Raw genomic sequence first — 21,515 nt, forward strand, 5'->3', positions numbered from 1 at the left:
ACATCTGTTTCCGAGCATCATTCAAGCACATAACAGGCCTTGCTGTATACATATTACAATTTTATTGCCGTTTCACTTTTTACAAGTCTTTTGTTACAGACCACAAACACACAGGGAGATTATAGTTTTATTGGTATTGAACTTTTTACAATACATTTGTTATGGACCATAAGCAGGGTGGCAGAAGGCAGGGCAAGTATAGTACAGTCTCTCTGGAGACGGGTGTGGGTTCATCTACTGTTTCGGTTCGAGACACGTTTAATTGTGCGGTTCCACCAACCATCCAGTCATAGCAAAGCTATTCATTTTTACCTCTTGCACCCTCTCGTTCCCTTTCCACTGAACCCCTCTCCATCTGCCCATCCCGTTCTCTCTCCACCTCCCTTTCTGCCCCTTCACCTCCTCTCCCTCCAGGTGATGAGTGTCCATCTGAACCACTGGAAGCTGGACCGCCGGCTAGGCCTGGGGCTGATATTCCTCTATGCCATCTTCCTGCTTTGCTCCATCTTCTTTGGGCAGATGTGAGGCTGACACTGGGGGTCAACGGTCAATCCTGATTCGTTTTCCTGTAAGCTGCCACGTCCAGGAGTCCTCTGTCTCCCAGAGATCCTCTCTCCTAAAACCAAACAACAGTCTCAGCTACATTGTGCTAAAAGTTAACGTGAAGTAGCACAGACAGAATCTACTCGGATGACGTTACACACATAATACCCAAACACTCACTGTAGTCTTTTTCAGTGGTACGACCCTTTCTAATCCAGAGTGCAGTGTTTTAATACCCAACAACACATAATGTTCAGCTGTCACCATGGAGAAATAATACAATAGACTAGTACTCTTGTTTGTTAACCTTAAATTTGGAACACCCGTGTTTGTTTTGAATGTACGCCCTAGCTGATGTTACCTTGTTGTGTGGGGATTCAGTATGTACATTTGTGCAAAAGTGTAGCAGTGCTGGGGTACAGTTGAGCATAGAACAGCCAGTAAGGTACTAGGAACATAGCAATAGGACAAATGGACAGCATAGACTTATAATGGAGAAAATATTAATAAGAGATGCAGATTATTGTGACTATAACTGACCGAGTTCCTCCAAAGAGGATTTATGAATGTTTTTTTTTTTTGCCTCACCGCTTTTAAACAAGTATTGTTACAAACTAAGTAAATAATAGGCTGCCGTGAAATCTATGATTTGTAGCGTTTTTAGAAGTGTTATTGGTATCGTCGCCATGTTTCTATGAGTGTCACAACCTTTGATTAAATGCGTACGGGTCTGTTGTAATAGCTCACTATGTTAAAGTATGATCAATGTTTGTAAAAAAATCTTTCTGTACATTTTTGTTTTTCAGTATTACGGTATAACAATTATTAAGTCAACAAGACCATACCTTTTACTGTTTCTAAATGTTTACTAAATATTTTACATAGTTTTTCAAAGAAATGAACGTCAGACAGAGACTAGATTTGTGATGTTTTTGATATTTGTAAGAACTAGATACCATTCTTCCTATGATATTTGTGAGAATACCGTATATTGTAACTGAAAGACGATGTATATTTTTTGGTCACTTAGTAAAGTGATGCTAAAGAAGATTAACGCGTCAGATCAGCACACTCCACCTAGATCTGATGAAAGGAGAATAAGGTTATATTGAATGTCACTTTCCATTCCACTATTAGGTTATTTAACCCAGATTAGATCCTTTTTCAGCACCTGAACCCCTTGATTTAGTATCGTTATTTATTATTTCCGAGATTTTGCATATTTCCTTTGTCAAGTGTTGGTGATTACAATAAGCATTGGTTTGCTCCTCAAAATAGTATATTCTCAAAACGTGTTATTTATTTTGAAAATGGTTTCTTTCATTACCACAATGGTAACTTCTATTAAATATAATTTAGATTTCAGATCAGATCAGATCAAATGACTCAAACTTTTTGCCAAATGATAAGACTGCAGAAAATACTCTGTGTGTCATAGAACTAATAGTTCTGCTGTTTGCTCTCAGCCACTCATAAGCATTTTGAGCATTTTAAAAGAGGCTCATGCAGAACCAGTCAAGTTCGGACACACCTACTCATCTTTATTTTTGCAATTGTCTACATTGTAGAATAGCAGCGAAGACATCGAAACGATGAAATAACACATATGGAATCGTGTAGTAACCCAAAAAGTGGTAAACAAATCAAAATATATTTATATTTGAGATTCTTCAAAGTCGCCACCCTTTGCCTTGATGACAGCGTTGCACACTCTTGGCATTCACTCAACCAGCTTCATGAGGTAGTCACCTGGAATGCATTTCAATTAACAGATGTGCCTTCTTAAAAGTTAATTTGTGTAATTTCTTTCCTTCTTAATGCGTTTGAGCCAATCAGTTGTGTTGTGACAAGGTAGGGGTGGTGTACAGAAGATAACCTTATTTGGTAAAAGGCCAAGTCCATATTATGGCAAGAACAGCTCAAATAAGCAAGGAGAAACGACAGTTCATCATTACTTTAAGACATGGTCAGTCAATTCTGAACATTTTAAGACATCTCAACATCAACTGTTCAGAGGCGACTGCGTGAATCAGGCCTTCATGGTCAAATTGCTGCAAAGAATCCACTACTAAAGGACACCAATAAGAAGAAGAGACTTGCTTGGACCTAGAAACACGAGCAATGGACATTAGACCGGTGAAAATCTGTCCTTTGGTCTGATGAGTCCCTGTCCTTTGGTCTGATTTTTGGTTCCACCTGCCGTGTTTTGTGAGACTCAGTAGGTGAATGGATGATCTCGGCATGTGTAGTTCCCACCGTGAAGCATGGAGGAGGAGGTGTGATGGTGTGGTGGTGCTTTGATAGTGACACTGTCTTTGATTTATTTAGAATTCAAGGCACACTTAACCAGCATGGCTACCACAGCATTCTGCAGCAATACGCCATCCCGTCTGGTTTGCGCTTAGAGGGACTATAATTTGTTTTTCAACATGACAATGACCCAACACACCTCCAGGCTGTGTAAGGGCTATTTTACCAAGAAGGAGAGTGATGGAGTGCTGCATCAGATGACCTGGCCTCCACAATCACCCGACCTCAACCCAATTAAGATGGTTTGGGATGAGTTGGACCACAGAGTGAAGGAAAAGCAGCCAACAAGTGTTCAGCATATGTGGAAACTCCTTCAAGACTGTTGCATTCCAGGTGAAGCTGGTTGAGAGAATGTCAAGAGTGTGCAAAGCTGTCATCAAAGCAGAGTGGCTACTTTGAAGAATCTCAAATATAAAATATATTTGGATTTGTTTAACACTTTTTTGGTCACTACATGATTCCATATGTGTTATTTCATAGTTTTGATGTCTTCACTATAATTATACAATGTAGAAAATAGTCAAACTAAAGAAAAACCCTTGAATGAGTAGGTGTGTCCAAACTATTGACTGGTACTGTATGTTGAAGAGGAGTCGGCAGACTGTTGAGTGTTGTACACACTGGTTACTGGAGCTGCTACGTATCCCAGGTGTAGTTACCTGTCGTATTTTCACTGTAGGCCTTTAATAAGTACCTACTTAGATAGGAAGACCACCAAGGAGTCCCCACTACCAACCAACCACTCATAAATCCTGACTCTGTTAACAGAGCAGGTCAGAGCACCAAATAGAAACCTGATTTAGTTCTGTCATGAAGCAGCTGTGTTTGAAGTGTGTTCTTCCTCAATGTTTTGTTCTGTTAGGTTGGAGCCATCAGCTATTCTAGCACTGAGATTAGTTTCTTTACAGATGACCTCTGATCATTGAGAACTTTTGTATGTTGTTGAATGCAATAAATACAATTTGTGCAATAACAATCCATGTCTCTCTCCTTAAGTCCTTAAAGTAAGTACAGCTGTAAAGATCTGAGAAATGATAGGTGGATGAGGACAGGGGAAACATTCCCAGTGTTTTTTTCCTCATCAAAGGGATTGTAGTCTCACAGTGGAAATGAAAAAACACTCAAAAGGGAAATGAGAGCCAAGTCTGTCTACGAGGCAACAAAAAAATGGCTCTAGGAGAAGCTACACAGACACTCACTGATCTTGTCCAGAATTGCATAGTTGAACCACCGATCGGTTAAACCTCTCTCATTCTCTCTCTGTCTGCCCCATGGATCTCTCTGTCTCCTTTGCTGACTCCAGACCTGTCGTTTACTCATTAACCCGTGATAAGCTGCAGTAAGCTTTTAAGGCCGCTACATGCTCCACTCCGTTGATCTACATGCGTGCGTGCACATCGGTGGAGTCGTTCTTTGGGGGGGCCAGTGGACTTTTCGTTGCGTTCCACCCGGAGAGGAAGTCCGCCTTCTGTAGTGTATATCCATTCCACCCGGAGAGGAAGTCCGCCTTCTGTAGTGTATATCCACTAGGGGGCTTGGGATCTGAGCCTCTCAAAGCAAGCACCTCCTTCTGATTAGAGTCCAGAGGGAGCCATGCAGACAACAACCCATCTCTGCTTACCATATGCTACACACTGCAATTGACACACACACACAGAGAGAATTTCCCGTCACAGTCCTAATGATGAGCATAGTGGGGACTAAAACCCCCATTTCTTTATCTTAATTTGGATCCACAGATGAGAGGCCATGGGTAGACAAAGGAAATTGAAAATAAGGAATTAATGAAGTTATCCCTTGTATAATAACAATAGATGTTTAACAACATGTCCAGTGTGATATGGCATCATCCAATATGATACAGTGTTCGTGCCTGCTGCTGTCAGTTTTTTGTGGCAATTTCCTAAATTACTGTGTACATTACAAATACTCGACAGTCGACAGAGATGCATTTAATAGAATCATGCAGGGAAAAACAATTTCAATAAGGGGGAATTCCGACCCGAGTTAAGCATGTGTAAATGGAACGTAATTCTCTATGCGCCTTTCTCTCTATGCATATTCTGATCTTGAACTGCTGAGGAATATTTTTGGCCACTGATACCGGAACAATAACGGCCTAGTTAAATACAGTATATTTATTTTAATTTTATTTTTTTTATTATTTTTTTTTATTTCGATTTATCACCCTCAGCTCCACAACTTCCCTCGGCTATGTAACAGCTAGGTAAATGAGTAAGTCATTTGGATAAGGGGATTGTGTTTTATATGTATATTACCTTATGATCCCTGGAGAAAAATGTGAAACCAGTCACATGGCAGCAAACTGAAGCACATCAACATATCACCTTTTCCACAGTGAAGCTTATGAAATGCTGGCCTTGCACATATGAAGACCCAAGCTATAGGCTTCTGTAGCCATGCACAAATGACAGCATAGCGCCAAACTTACAGAGTTGATTTATTATTTCTATAATGTTGTAATTATTTGCCTGGACTTTTCACAGTATTTTTTACAATTTGTATGGTGTTAAATATTAGCCACTATCGATAGCCACCGTCAGTTATAGGGTACTAGGTGGTAACTAGCAATGTCTAATCGCTGACATAAAAAAAGCAATGTTTGGGAAAAAATTGGTATGTGGATGAAGGTCATGCTTAGGTGAATAAACCATAAAGATAAATAAATGGCTACAGTTTACACTTTTTTAGTTATTTCACGACTCAGTTATTTCACGCTCTAGCAAATCCTTTTGGAGGCCGTGCGCCTGCAGGCTGACTCGGTCGTGAGTTTAACGGTGTTTCCTCCGACATGTTGATGCAGCAGCTGGCTTCCGGGTTAAGCGGGCGGGTGTTAAGGAGCGTGGTTTGGTGGGTCATGTTTCGGAGGATGCATGGCTTGACCTTCGCCCCTCCCGAGCCCATTGGGGAGTTGCAGTGATGAGACAAGATCGAAATTGGATATCATGAAAAAGGAGGTAAAGTACCCCAAAATGTATTAACATTTAATAACAGTAACTGAACTAATTAGTCACTCATCCAACATATTACACCTTTACTACAAGGCTATCTAAATGTTTCTCTCTAAACAAGTTGATTATTTATCTTAAGGCGTTCCTACTCGTATATTTAAAAAACAATTATAGATCTAACTTCATTGGAATATATCTACACATTTTTTATTTAAAAAAATCAACTTATCACAAAATTGTTTTGTTTGAATATCTCCAAAAGTTGTGATGACACAGATAACATTTTTTGTTGAGCAAGAGCAGTGGCAGCCAGGGAAATGTTGGGAAAATAATTTGGTGAAATCTTGGGTCTTAATGTGAATTACAGGGGGGGACAGTTACCATCTAGTACCCTACTAACATACATTAATAACTGTCACTTTAGTGTATCATATTTGACTAACATTTTGCAAAATGTGCAATAATTTTGAAAATGTAACCTATCTGAACCATTATGGACCACAGACCATTTGCAGCAGTTTAAACCCAGACCCATAAAGCATCTTAAGTCTTCCCCTTAAGGAATCATTTCCCCTTACCTAAAGGAATTGTTTTAAGGGTCTTTTCACTTTTTCTCAACTTGTTTATATTACTATCTATTACGTCAAGCTAGTTTACAGTGTAGCTATAGCTAACTAGCCAGCTATGGATTGTGCACCTTCCATTGTTTAATTAAGTAGCTACAGTTGAAGTCAGAAGTTCACATACACTTAGGTTGGAGTCATTAAAACTCGTTTTTCAACCACTCCACAAATGTCGTGTTAACAAACTATAGTTTTGGCAAGTCGGTTAGGACATCTACTTTGTGCATGACACAATTTTTCCAACCATTGTTTACAGACAGATTATTTCACTTATAATTCACTGTATCACAGTTCCAGTGGGTCAGGAGTTTACATACACTAAGTTGACAGTGCCGTGAAACAGCTTGGAAATTTCCAGAAAATGATGTCATGGTTTTAGAAGCTTCTGATAGGCTAATTGACATAATTTGAGTCAATTGGAGGTGTATGTGTGGATGTATTTCAAGGCCTACCTTCAAACTCAGTGCCTCTTTGCTTGACATCATGGTAAAATCCAAAGAAATCAACAAAGACCTCAGAAAAAAAATTGTAGACCTCCACAAGTCTGGTTCATCCTTGGGAGCAATTTCCAAATGCCTGAAGGTACCACGTTCATTTGTTCAAACAATAGTACGCAAGTATAAACACCATTGGACCACACAGCTGTTATACTGCTCAGGAGGGAGACGCGTTCTGTCTCCTAGAGATGAACGTACTTTGGTGCGGAAAGTGCAAATCAATCCCAAAACAACAACAAAGGACCTTGTGAAGATGCTGGACGAAACAGGTACAAAGTGTCTATATCCATAGTAAAACGAGTCATGTATCAACATAACCTGAAAGGCCGCTCAGCAAGGAAGAAGCCACAGCTCCAAAACCTCCATAAAAAAGCCCGACTACGGTTTGCAACTGCACATGGGGACAAAGATCATACTTTTTGGAGAAATGTCCTCTGGTCGGATGAAACAAAAATAGAACTGTTTGGCCATAATGACCATCGTAATGTTTGGAGGAAAAAGGGGGAGGCTTGCAAGCCGAAGAACACCATCCCAAACGTGAAGCACGGGGGTGGCAGAATCATGTTGTGGGGGTGCTTTGCTGCAGGAGGGACTGGTGCACTTCACTTCATAGATGGTATCATGAGGAATGAAAATGATGTGGATATATTGAAGCAACATCTCAAGACATCAGTCAGGAAGTTAAAGCTTGGTCACAAATGGGTCTTCCAAATGGACAATGACCCCAAGCATACTTCCAAAGTTGTGGCAAAATGGCTTAAGGACGACAAAGTAAAAGTATTGGAGTGGCCATCACAAAGCCTTGACCTCAATACTATATAAAATTATTTGTGGACACAAGTGAAAAAGCGTGTGTGAGCAAGGAGGCCTAAAAACCTGACTCAGTTACACCAGCTCTGTCAGGAGGAATGGGCCAAAATTCACCCAACTTATTGTGTGAAGCTTGGGGAAGGCTATCTGAAATGTTTGACCCAAGTTAAACAATTTAAAGGCAATGCTACCAAATACTAATTGAGTGTAGGTAAACTTCTGACCAACTGGGAATGTGATGAAAGAAATAAAAGCTGAAATAAATCATTCTCTCTACTATTATTCTGACATTTCACATTCTTAAAGTAAAGTGCTGATCCTAACTGACCTAAGACAGGGAATTTGTACTTGGATTAAATGTCAGGAATTGTGAAAAACTGAGTTTAATGTATTTGCAAAAAATGTGGCAAAGGAATTTACTTTTTGTCCTACATACAGTATTTCCAAGCTTAGTGGTGGCTGCATCATGTTATGGGTATGCTTGTAATCGATAAAGACTGGGAAGTTTTTAAGGATAAAAAATAAACGCAATAGAGCTAAGCACAGGCAAATCCTAGAGAAAAACCTGACTCTATTCACCAGACACTGTGAGATGAATTTACCTTCAGCAGGACAATAACCTGAAACACAAGGCCAAATCTACGCTGGAGTTGCTTACCAAGAAGACAGTGAACATTCCTCAGTGGTCGAGTTACAGTTTTGACTTAATAAATCTACTTGAAAGTCTATGACAAGACCTGAAAATGGATGTCTAGCAATGATCATCAACTGAATTGACAGAGCTTGAAGAATTTTGAAAAGAGAATAACGGACAAATGTTGCACACTCCAGGTGTGGAAAGCACTTAGAGACTTACTCAGAAAGACTAACAGATTTAATCGCTGCCAAAGGTGATTCTACAAATTATTTACTCAGGGGTGTGAATACTTATGTAAATGTTTCTATTTCTGTATTTCATTTTCAATACATTTGCAAACATTTCTAAAAACATGTTTTCCCTTTGTCATTATAGGGTATTGTCTGTGGATGGGTGATCTATCTTGAATTCAGGCTGTAACACAACAAAATGTGGACAAAGTCAAGGGGCATGAATACCTTCTAAAGGCACTGTACTTTCCTAACCCTAAATAATATACAAGATCAGAGTATTTTTAATTCCACCAATTGGTGATGAAAAGGAGAAGAATATATGTGTATTTACATGGCTTCTTTCACTGATCCATAAAAACGCTATTTTTATATATTTTAGTCTGTGGAGAAAATTCTAATTAAAAGGTACACCAAATTAAAAGGAATTGCTTTAGATAAATGTACTGAAACCACTATTGAATGAAAACTCCACGAGAAATGGTTGGCCAGCAAATGGGAGGGTTTTCAGTGGTTGAATTCAATTTATTCAGAGCATGCAAGGGAACCACGCCTGCAAAGCCCGTAACGCACTAGCATAAGGTACACTACATGACCAAAAGTATGTTGACACCTGCTCATGGGCATTAATGTGGAGTTGGTCCTGCCTTTGCTGCTATAACAGCCTCCACTCTTCTGGGAAGGCTTTCCTCTAGATACTGGAACATTGCTGCAGGGACTTGCTTCCATTCAGCCTAGCCCAAACCATGAAAAACAGCCCCAGACCATTATTCCTCCTCCACCAAACTTTACAGTAGACACTATGCATTGGGGCCATTGGGGCCAAACCCAGATTTGTCCATCGGACTGCCAGATGGTGATGAGTGATTCATCACTCCAGACAACGCATTTCAACTGCTCCAGAGTCCAATGGCGGCGAGATTTACACCACCCCAGCCGACGATTGGCACGTTGATTTTAGGATTTTGTGCAGCTGCTCGGCCATGGAAACTAATTTCATGAAGCTTCAGACGAACAGTAATTGTGCTGATGTTGCTTCCAGAGGCAGTTTGGAACTCGGTAGTGAGTGTTGCAATCAAGGACAGAAGCTGTCCCATTCTGTGAACTTGAACCTACCACTTCGCAGCTGAGCCGTTGTTGCTCCTAGACGTTTCCACTTCACAATAGCATGTTGTTCCTAGATGTTTCCACTTCACAATAACAGCAGTTACAGTTGACCGGGGCAGCTCTAGCAGGGCAGACATTTGATGAACTGACTTGTTGGAAAGGTGGCATTCTGTGACAGTGCCATATTGAAAGTCACTGGGCTCTTCAGTAAGGCCATTCTACCGCCAGTCTTTGTCTATGGAGATTGCATGGCTGTGCGCTCGATTTTATACACCTATCAGCAATGGGCGTGGCTGAAATAGCCAAATCCACTAATTTGAAGGAGTGTCCACATACTTTTGTATATATTGTGTAAGTCTGAATAGGAAAAGCTTACATTTCCTAAGTCTGAAGAGAAATGTGAGAATATATTGTGTAAATCTATTGTAGGACAGGCCTACTGTACAACAATACAACCCACTGTTCAATGTTATCAAAGTACAAGACTAAACAATCCCGTGCAGCTACGAAACAGTAGCTTAAAGTGTTGTAAAAGTCATTCCATCTCTGTCATAAGGGCCAGTCCCTGCTGTGGCTCAGTTATATAACATTCAATCCGTGCCCACTGTGCCAGCACTCACAGCTCTCAACAAAATACTGTATAACAACTGTAAGAATATGGTGTTGCAAACCACACTGCAAAAGACAAGGAGAAATAGGTGGTTTGGCAGGTGAACAGGCAGAGAGTGTGTGTGCTTGTGTGTGAGGGAGAACATAACTATGTAGACCTACAGTTTAACCCAAATATACGAAATATTCTAAATATAATGCTCTGTTTGGTCTCATGTTGTGTGTCAGTGTGCAAACCCAATCATGATGTCCTGGGTGATTACTTTGCCCTTCAGCTTTATTAACGCCTTATTACCATCTGTAAACATTGAGAAATGTTTATCTAAATGTGTTCAATTACTGGAGTATAGGACAGGAAATAAGTTGAAGGAAATGATTGGGGAGGTGGTAGCCGAATGTCAGCTGCTTGAGTTTGTACAGTAGTCTGCCTGACACATTATTTACACCAGTTATGGCAGGAGCCCTGGTTTCATTTGTTTCTGTCCTCCTATTGCGTTTTTCTCTTCGAAGAACACACCATGTCGCAACTTATGACCAAGCCATATGAGGAGCAATAATTAATGTGCATAATAAATTAAACTACACGCACGAACAGCGGACACTATAGCACGTTTGAACAAAAGAGACACCAGCGGCGAAGTTTCTCTCATTGGTTGGACCATGAGGAGTAACTCTTTTTCTTACTGTAACTTTCCTTCAGCTACATGGATGGACCATCGCATGAACTTTTCATTGCCACAAGAATGTACCGTTAAGGATGGGGAAACCTGTTGTTTTATTGTGGGCATATGGACAGCATCCAAGACAGGTTGGTAAGTGTTGAAGCATATACTATAAACAGTTGTTTCAAGCAGTGTCGTAAATGTTGTTACTTATCGTGGCAGCAATCGTGACCATAAAAAGTTTATTTACAAGGTGTGCTGTTGCATAAAGGGGTATATTATTAGAGTGTGCAATTGAGCAGCAGCCTACGAAGTACTAGACGTCAGGCGACATCTTTTGGACCTTTTTTTTTTTGCGGACCGGCCTTGATTTCAACTTCCACAGGCGTTGATTTTTGGTGCGGACCGGACCCAGTCTGTTAACGTCTATGATTGGTTCAGATATCAGGTCCGGACCAGCCGATATTTGGCCCAAACATAGGCCGGACCGGACCAAATCTGAACCAATCATAGACATCTATGTTTCACAAGTTTGGACAGCACAGTAGAGTACAGTACACAGTGCAGTAAAGTAGTGTACTGTATTGTACTCTACTTTACTCTAATGTACTATACCCTACGGAACTAAACTGTACTGTACTCTGACTCAAACTATACTGTACTTTACTGTATGTAGTCTAATGTACTCTAATTAATGACATTTTACTGTACCATACTCTACTCTACTGACTGTACTCTACTGAATTAAACTATACTCTACTGCACTGTACTCTACTGAATTAAACTATACTGTACTTTACTGAATTAAACTATACTGTTCTGTTCACTGCTATAATTAAACGGTACTGTACCATACTGTAGTGTACTCTACTGACTGTACTCCACTGAATTAAACTCTACTGTACTGTATCGTACTGTACTGAATAACTCTACTGTATTGTACCACAACTTACCGTATTGTACTGTACTCCTCTGTGTTCTACTGTTATCCAGAGTGACTTAGTCACTGCATTCAATGTAGGTAGATAAACAACAACATATCACTGTCATAGCAAGAAAAAAATATCTGTAACAGTTACCTCAGAATGTTATTGTAGTTGTGGTCTATTGGTTTACTCTGTATGTTGGACTACTTACAAAATCCTCACTGCCAGTGTTATAGCTTTTGAAAAAGCTAACATAAGTCCATGTGATAGATGGGAGCAATAATACATATTTTATTGTAATCTAAAATCAAAATGGTATTGGTCGTGTACACATATTTTGCAGATGTTATCGCAGGTGCAGTGAAATGCTTATGTTTCTAGCTCCAACAGTGCAGTAATACCTAACACTACAAAATAAACACACAAATCCCTGAAATAAAAAGAAAGGAATTAAGAGCAAATAATGTAAGAAATTAAACACGAAAACAAATACTGCAGTATGCTAGGAACAGGGCGACCATGTCTGTTGGCGCCATCTTGTAATCTTCAGTTGGCTCCTCTTTCCTATTAAGAGGCGTGACAAATTATTATTGTGATATAATGCTTTCTTAATTTAGAAGGTATAGCAGTTGAAATTTCGCCATATAATCAATGACTGAACTATACAGTTCCAGTCAAAAGTTGACACACCTACTCATTCCAGGGTTTTTCTTTACCTGTACTATTTTCTACATGATAGAATAATACTGTAGACATCAAAAGTAAGAAATAACACATATGGAATCATGTAGTAACCAAAAAAGTGTAAAACAAATCAAAATATATTTTAGATTCTTCAAAGTAGCCACCCTTTGCCTTGACAGCTTTGCACCCACTTTCCATTCTCTCAAACAGCTTCATGAGGTAGTCACCTGGAATGCATTTCAATTAACAGGTGTGCCTTGTTAAAAGTTAATGTGCGCAATTCCTTTCCTTCTTAATACGTTTGAGCCAATCAGGTGTATTGTGACAAGGTAGGGATGGTATACAGAAGATAGCCCTATTTGATAAAAGACCAAGTCCATGTTATTGCAAGAACAGCTCAAATAAGCAAAGAGAAATGAGTCCATTACTTTAAAACATTGAACGTTTTTCAAATGCAGTCGCAAAAACCATCAAGCGCTATGGCGAAACTGGCTCTCATGAGGACTGCCACAGGAAAGGAAGACCCAGAGTTACCTCTGCTGCAGAAGATAAGGTACCAGCCTCAGAAATTGTAGCCCAAATAAATGCTTCAGAGTTCAAGTAACACACAAACCTCAAAGGTTCAGAGGAGACTGCGTGAATCAGGCCTTCATGATCGAATTGCTGCAAAGAAACCACTACAAAAGGACAACAATAATAAGAAGAGACTTGCTGTGGGCAAGAACCTCGAGCAATGGACATTAGACCAGTGGAAATCTGTCCTTTGGTCTGATGAGTCCAAATGTGCGGCTTTTGGGTCCAACCGCCGTGTCTTTGTGAGACGCAGTGTAGTGCGGATGATCTCTGCATGCGGTTCCCACCGTGATGCATGGAGGAGGAGGTGGGATGGTGTGGGGGTGCTTTGCTGGGGACACTGACTGTGATCTATTTAGAATTCAATGCACACTTAACCAGCATGGCTACCACAGCATTCTGGTTTGCGCTTAGTTGGACTATAATTTGTTTTTCAACAGGACAATGACCCAACAGACCTCCAGGATGTGTAAGGGCTGTTTGACCAAGAACGAGAGTGATGCAGTGCTGCATCAGATGACCTGGCCTCCACAATCACCCGACCTAAACCGAATCGAGATGGTTTGGGATGAGTTGGACCACAGAGTGAAGGAAAAGCAGCCAACAAGTGCTCAGCATATGTGGGAACTCCTTCAAGACTGCTGGAAAAGCATTCCAGGTGAAGCTGGTTGAGAGAATGCCAAGAGTGTACAAAAGCTATCATCATGGCAAAGGGTGGCTAATTTGAAGAATCTCAAATATAAAATATATTTTGATAGGTTTAACACTTTTTTGGTTACTACACGATTCCATGTGTGTTAATTCATAGTTTTGATGTCTTCACTATTATTCTACAATGCAGAAAATAGTAAAAATAATGAGAAACCCTTGAAAGAGTAGGTGTGTCCAAACCTTCGACTGGTACTGTATGTTCAACATCTGGAAAATACGTATTTTCGACGTCCGTATAAGATGTATTTTTCACATCCGGAAAAGACGTCTTCTAACTTTTCATTCAGCACCTGAAATGCACATGATGTTGTCTGGAAAAGACATCTAAAGTTTTTTCAACATCATTTTGCTTACTGGGAGATTTCACACTATCGATTTTACTACGAGAGTTGCAGTAGCCCTACCTACAATCAATGCAACTCAAAGTAGTCAAAACTATGACAACTGCCACCATACCTGCATTATTTACAAAAATTATGTAAACTGATTTTCAATTTCAACACATTTCTCTCCCTTTGAATCTACAATGAACAAAAATATAAACACAACATGTAAAGTGTTGGTCCCATGTTTCATGACCTGAAATAAAACATCCCAGAAATGTTCTATATCAACAAAAAGCTTATTTCTCTCAAATATTGTGCACAAATTTGTTTACATCCCTGTTAGTGAGCATTTCTCATTTTCCAAGATAATCCATCCACCTGACAGGTGTGGCATATCAAGAAGCTGATTAAACAGCATGGTCATTACACAGGTGCACCTTGTGCTGGGGACAATAAAAGGCCACTCTAAAATGTGCAGTTTTGTCACACAACACAATGGCTACAGATGTCTCAAGTTGAGGGAGCATGCAATTGGCATGCTAACTACAGGAATGACCACCAGAGCTGGTACCAGAGAATTGAAGGTTAATTTCTCTACCATAAGCCACCTCGAACGTTGTTTTTGAGAATTTGGCAGTATGTCCAACCGGCCTCACAACTGCAGACCATGTGAATTGGGTCGTGTGTGTGAGTGGTTTGCGGATGTCAAAGTTGTGACCAGAGTGCCCCATGGTGGCGGTAAGGTTATGGTATGGGCAGGCATAAGCTACGGACAACGAACACAATTGTATTTAATCGATGGCCTATTTTGAATGCACAGAGATACCGTAACCAGATCCTGAGGCCCATTGTCGTGTCATTCATCCGCAGTCATCACCTCATGTTTCAGCATGCTAATGCAGAGCCCCATGTCACAAGGATCTGTACACAATTCCTGGAAGCTGAAAATGTCCCAGTTCCTCCATGGCCTGCATACTCACCAGGCATGTCATCCATTGATCATGTTTGGGACACTCTAGATCGAAGTGTACGACAGAGCATTCCAGTTCCCACCAATATCCAGCAACTTCTCACAGCCATCGAAGAGTAGTGGGACAACATTCCACAGGCCATAATCAACAGCCTGGTCAACTCTATGCAAATGAGATGTGTCACACTGCATGAGGGAAATGGTGGTCACACTAGATACTGACTGGTTTTCTCTACCTTTTTGTTTTTAAAGGTATCTGTGAACAACAGATGCATATCTGTATTCCCAGTCATGTGAAATCCATAGATTAGAGCCTAAATTATTTATTTAAATTGACTGATTTCCTAATATAAACTGTAACTTAGTAAAATCTTTGAAATTGTTGCATTTATATTTTTGTTCTGTATATCCTCTTGTTTGCATTCAGCAGTAAACTCATTAAGCACTAAAAGTTATGAAAAATGTATCATAGTTACAGCATGTCACCTAGTCTGTGAGTCAACAGAAAGGCAGGATATCAAACATGGTGGGTAAACTGAACATGGTGGCTAAACTTAATGAGTTTCTCAGAACTGCCTGTACTGGAGATATGACAATGTAATTTACCGGGATGACGTTTTTCTAATTATATCAATGGACCAGTTAAACAAATTCTCTAAATTATTGACAAAATATGTGTATAAAGGTCATGGTTGTTAGCAATGTGCTCCATCTCATGACTGTTCTCTTGTTCTGCAGTTGGCCCTGAGACGGTAACTCCATGCCAGATGTCAACATCAGCGATTCCCTGTTGTGAAGAAGAATGACTTTTGCTCCACCGCTTAACTCTGCGTCGCTCTGTGGAAGATGAACCACTCCTGTGTCTCCCAGACCAGTGACACCACTAATGTGACAGCAGATCCACTGGGGGGCCATGAGATATGGGAGGTGGTGGTGATCGTACTCATCACAGGGCCTCTCTCGCTGGTCACTATCATAGGTAACCTGCTGGTGGTGATCTCCTTCCGGGTTAACAGGCAGCTGCGCACCTTCAGCAATTACTTTCTGCTGAGCCTGGCGGTGGCGGACCTGATCCTGGGGGCAGTCTCTATGAACCTCTATGCTGTTTATATTATCATGGGACGCTGGACTCTGGGCAGCCTGGCCTGTGATGTCTGGCTGGCTGTGGATTATGTGGCCAGCAATGCCTCCGTCATGAACCTGCTGGTCATCAGCTTCGACCGCTTCTACTCCATCACCAGACCTCTCACCTACCGGGCCAAGCGCACCACACGCCGGGCAGCCGCAGCCATCGGCCTGGCCTGGGCCGTGTCCTTCATCCTGTGGGGGCCAGCCATCCTGTTCTGGCCCCATGTAGTGGGCAGGGCCTCACAGGGCGCGGGTGAATGCTCTATCCCGTTCCTGACCGAGCCTGCTCTCACATTCGGCACGGCCATCGCTGCCTTCTACCTTCCTGTCACCATCATGGGAATCCTGTACTGGAAGATCTACTGGGAGATCGAGAAGCGAGCCCAGGGTCTGGAGGGGCTAATGGGGTCTGGGAGCAGTGGAGGGGCCTCCCAGGTGTCTGGGCGAAGGGATGTCTACTCCAGCAGCACCAAGAGCAGTGTGAGCAGCTCCAGAGAGGTGCCTGTGGGCAGGGAGCAGAGCAGTGAGGTGTCCCAGGGCTGCTTCCCTGTGAGAGAGGAGCCTAAACAGAGCAGTGGGAGGAGAATAGCAACACTGTCATTGTCTCCCACCAAGGGGGCCTACAGGGAGGGCTGCAGAGACAGCACCTGTAACGTAGATGAGGAAGAGCCTACCGTCTCCCTTTCCTCCTCAGAGGAAGAACCAGAGCAGACGCAGCAGGGGGTGAGCGCTAAGACAAGCCCTAAAGCCATAATCCCACTCAGAGACGCCCAGGGCAGAGTCACCGTAGGGGCCACCAAACCCCTGACATCCAGGGCAGAGGACAGTACAACAGGTCCACAGGGCAGGCAGCCCCCCCTAAGGGGCTCCACATCAGACTCCAGACGCCACAAGCAGCCCAAAGCCAAGAGGAGGAGGAACACAATTGTCAGGGAGAAGAAGGCAGCCAGGACCCTGTGTGCTATCCTGCTGGCTTTCATCCTGACCTGGACGCCGTACAACATCATGGTGCTGGTGTCCGTCTCCTACTGCGTGCCCGAGAAGCTGTGGCAGCTGGGCTACTGGCTCTGCTACATCAACAGCACCGTCAACCCAGTCTGCTACGCCCTCTGCAACGAGCACTTCAGAGTCACCTTTAAGACGCTGCTGCTCTGCAGGCCGGGACAGAGGAACTGGGGAATGGCTTATAATGCCAACCATGCCTCCTTCAGGACACACAAGACCAGCAGTACTGTCTGATCTTTTTCAAAGCTAGACACTACCCTCTAGCTTAAGAAGAGTCAGACCTGCCCTAGTAAAAGACAATCCATGCAAGGGGATGATTTTTGAAGAAGGCAGAGGAATTGCTTTTTGACTGTTAGATAAAAACAAAGAAACAGACAGGCTAAGTATGATGGGCATTGACATCCATAACAGTCAGTAGCAGAAAACCTACCCAGGGTATTGCCTCAAAGTACAGTCTTTCTTAAGAACATTACATTGCATACATCTATGATAATCATGCAGTCTGTTTTTGCCCATGACTGTCTTCAAACGTTCCTTCCTCACCCTCCCCTTCCGTTCCTCTCCACGGAGCAGTTGGTCTGCCCATTTTGACTTCGGTCCAGAGCCATGAGGAAATGGCTTCTGTTTATGACATGTTTATTGAAACAGGGTTATGATTTGGTCCATATGCCTTCATGTTAAATCATCACCAGGAACTTGCAATACAAAAGGTACAAATATAAGAGACACAAAGATTCCATCACTGATACAATAATGCTTCAGTGATCTTGAACGCACACTGCTGCAATAGAGAAGAGAGGACACGGCACCAAATACAGCCAGTGACAAATATTTTATTTTCCTGGGAAAAAAAGACAAAACCGTCTACCATAAAGGCAATATTCATTCACAACTCAAATAAAGTCCCAAAACTGTTCTACATCAACTGAATCAATATCATTGCTGAATATGACGGCAAAACGAAAACCGTAATGTTCCAACTGGAACCTGCCCCTAAACAAACACCCCAAAAATGTCATGAGAAATACTTGTTTAATGCTTTAGTATTTGTTAGTTGGCTATTGATATAACATGATAGTATAGCTAAATTATATTACACAACTTCCATACACTTTGATCAATTCAAATCTGAGCATACCATTAGCACACATTATCATGCACCTGTTTGACTCTTTTGCCTTTTTACCATGTCTGTCAATGTATCCTGTGTTTTTTACTGTCACTAGTTAAGGTAAAGACATTTTAGCTAATTGTAATTTGTGCAATTTGTATGCCAGACCTGTGGAGAGCATTGTGCCCAGCTTTGGGGGAGAAGCGCATACAGAAAATACAAGTGGAAAAAAACAGGTCTTCCCTTTCCATGAGACAAAGAACTGACATGCAATTGATTCAGAAATGTGCCTTTAAGGTTCACCTTAGAATCCCTTTGTGCCCATGTGCGAATTATATAAATGTAGACCTATATATGACAATGTCAATACATTTATCCTCTAAGGAAAATGCTACAGTATAGCAAATGCAGGTGCACACACCAGTCTGCAGTTTGTGTTAACACACCACTGTCTGACAAGATCCTCTGATGGCTCCCCATCATTCCAATAACATTATCCCCCTGACAGTCCCAGTAGCACTTGTATTGCTCATTACTGCCCTCCTGTGGCTATAACTGAAGGGGAGTGTAAATCATGACAGTCACTTGAGGCCCCAGTGGAGCAGGTTAGAGCAGGGTGGGATGAGACTTCCGAGCCGGTATGGGAAGGGAAACAAAGTCCTGTGCTCGGTAGCTATTTCCCAACACATAACAAGGGGTCGAGTTCAGGACTACTGCAGCTCTCTAGGACCTGTGTTGCCTACCAATGGAATATATAACTATTGTTGGTAAAATGCTGGCTGTAGGTATACAGTCGTGGCCAAAAGTTTTGAGAATGACACAAATATTAATTTTCACAAAGTCTGCTGCCTCAGTTTGTATGATGGCAATTTGCATATACTCCAGAATGTTATGAAGAGTGATCAGATGAATTGCAATTAATTGCAAAGTCCCTCTTTGCCATGCAAATGAACTGAATCCCCAAAAAACATTTCCACTGCATTTCAGCCCTGCCACAAAAGGACCAGCTGACATCATGTCAGTGATTCTCTCGTTAACACAGGTGTGAGTGTTGTCAAGGACAAGGCTGGAGATCACTCTGTCATGCTGATTGAGTTCAAATAACAGACTGGAAGCTTCAAAAGGAGGGTGGTGCTTGGAATCATTGTTCTTCCTCTGTCAAACATGGTTACCTACAAGGAAACACGTGCCGTCATCATTGCTTTGCACAAAAAGGACTTCACAGCCAAGAATATTGCTGCCTGTAAGATTGCACCCAAATCAACCATTTATCAGATCACCAAGAACTTCAAGGCGAGCGGGTCAATTGTTGTGGAGGCTTCAGGGCGCCCAAGATAGTCCAGCAAGCGCCAGGACCATCTCCTAAAGTTGATTCAGCTGCGGGATCGGGGCACCACCAGTACAGAGCTTGGCAGGCAGGTGTGAGTGCATCTGCACGCACAGTGAGGCGAAGACTTTGAGGATGGCCTGGTGTCAAGAAGGGCAGCAAAGAAGCCACTTCTCTCCAGGAAAAACATCAGGGACAGACTGATATTCTGCAAGAGGTACAGGGTTAGAACTGGGGTAAAGTCATTTTCTCTGATGAATCCCCTTTCTGATTGTTTGGGGCATCCGGAAAAAAAGCTTGTCCGGAGAAGGTGAGTGCTACCATCAGTCCTGTGTCATGCCAACAGTAAAGCATCCTGAGATCATTCATGTGTGGGGTTGCTTCTCAGCCAAGGGAGTGAGCTCACTCACAATTTTGCCTAAGAACACAGCCATGAATAAAGAATGGTACCAACACATCCTCCGAGAGCAACTTCTCCCAACCATCCAGGAACAGTTTGGTGACGAACAATGCCTTTTCCAGCATGATGGAGCACCTTGCCATGAGGCAAAAGTGATAACTAAGTGGCTCGGGGAACAAAACATCGAGATTTTGGGTCCATGGCCAGGAAACTCCCCAGACCTTAATCCCACTGAGAACTTGTGGTCAATCCTCAAGAGGCGGGTGGACAAACAAAAACCTACAAATTCTGACAAACTCCAAGCTTTGATTATGCAAGAATGGGCTGCCATCAGTCAGGATGTGGCCCAGAAGTTAATTGACAGCATGCCATGGCGGATTGCAGAGGTCTTGAAAAAAAAAGGGTCAACACTGCAAATATTGACTCTGCATCAACTTCATGTAATTGTCAATAAAAGCCTTTGACACATATGAAATGCTTGTACTTATACTTCAGTATTCTATAGTAACATTTGACAGAAATATCTAAAGACACTGAAGCAGCAAACTTTGTGGAAATTAATATTTGCGTCATTCTCAAAACTTTTGGCTACAACTAGAACACACTCAAATTAACTTCAACCAACCAGCAACCACTGACTCACTTTTCTTCAATGCAGCAATATCAATTCCTTAAGATAGTTACGCCAAGGTCCTGTTCCTCTCTGAGGTATAGAGATGGATGGGTACTAAGTAATGGTAAGGCCCTCTCTATGCTTTCCCAACTCGGTGTTGCCTCCACATCAGGAGCTGGAAGATTATTCATTAATATTGAAGATGGGCACTACACAAAGACTACAGAACCAACCTATTATTGCAGCTTTTAAATCATTTCACACCTTTAATATGCTATACAAATATATAAATATACAAAACCTTAAACATTTTCTTATTATGAACAAGCATTGGCATGCTAATTGATTTCAACTATTTCTCTCGTCTATACGCAAAACAGATATTTTGCAGGATAAAAGTAGGATCATTCGGAGCAGTCGTGTGCATGTGCAGTGCCTTCGGATTCTTCAGACAATTTCACTTTTTACACATTTTGTTACGTTACAGCTTTATTCTAAAATGTATTGTCCCCCCCACCAATCGACAAGCAAATACCCCATAATGACTAAGCAAAAACAGGTTATTAGAAATGTTTGCAAATGTATTAAAAATAAAAAACTGAAATATCACATTTACATAAGTATTCAGACCCTTTACTGAGTACTTTGTTGGCAGCGATTACAGCCTCGAGTCTTCTTGGGTATGACGCTACAAGCTTGGCCCACCTGTATTTGGGTAGTTTCTCCCATTCTTCTCTGCAG

At 41.7% G+C, this 21,515-nt stretch overlaps 2 protein-coding genes and 1 long non-coding RNA gene across 3 annotated transcripts in view; 2 read left to right on the forward strand and 1 right to left on the reverse strand.

The window, feature by feature from the left end:
- LOC129868933 (sodium/potassium/calcium exchanger 3-like) overlaps window positions 1–3,829 on the forward strand; it is a 27,667-nt gene extending 23,838 nt beyond the window's left edge. The window contains exon 17 of the mRNA XM_055943288.1: window positions 415–3,829. Coding sequence (XP_055799263.1) covers window positions 415–525 — 111 coding nt within the window. The 3' untranslated portion in view covers window positions 526–3,829. The remainder of the gene's footprint in view (window positions 1–414) is intronic.
- LOC129868934 (uncharacterized) lies at window positions 112–4,345 on the reverse strand. The gene is made up of 2 exons (XR_008761837.1): window positions 4,053–4,345; window positions 112–616 (listed from the first exon to the last, which is right to left on the reverse strand). It is a non-coding gene; the product is annotated as an uncharacterized LOC129868934 (long non-coding RNA).
- Window positions 4,346–15,933: 11,588 nt separating this feature from the next.
- On the forward strand, window positions 15,934–21,389 carry LOC129868935 (muscarinic acetylcholine receptor M3-like). The gene has a single exon (XM_055943289.1). It carries the CDS (start codon window positions 16,037–16,039, stop codon window positions 17,555–17,557), a length of 1,521 nt encoding a protein of 506 aa, XP_055799264.1. The 5' UTR covers window positions 15,934–16,036; the 3' UTR covers window positions 17,558–21,389.
- The last annotated feature ends 126 nt before the right edge of the window (window positions 21,390–21,515 follow it).

The sequence above is a fragment of the Salvelinus fontinalis genome, chromosome 13 (assembly GCF_029448725.1).
Source record: "Salvelinus fontinalis isolate EN_2023a chromosome 13, ASM2944872v1, whole genome shotgun sequence".
Lineage (NCBI taxonomy): Eukaryota > Metazoa > Chordata > Actinopteri > Salmoniformes > Salmonidae > Salvelinus > Salvelinus fontinalis.

Coding starts and splice junctions, on each gene's coding strand:
- LOC129868935 (XM_055943289.1), top strand. CDS start 16,037: ATGAACCACTCCTGTGTCTCCCAGACCAGTGACACCACTAATGTGACA.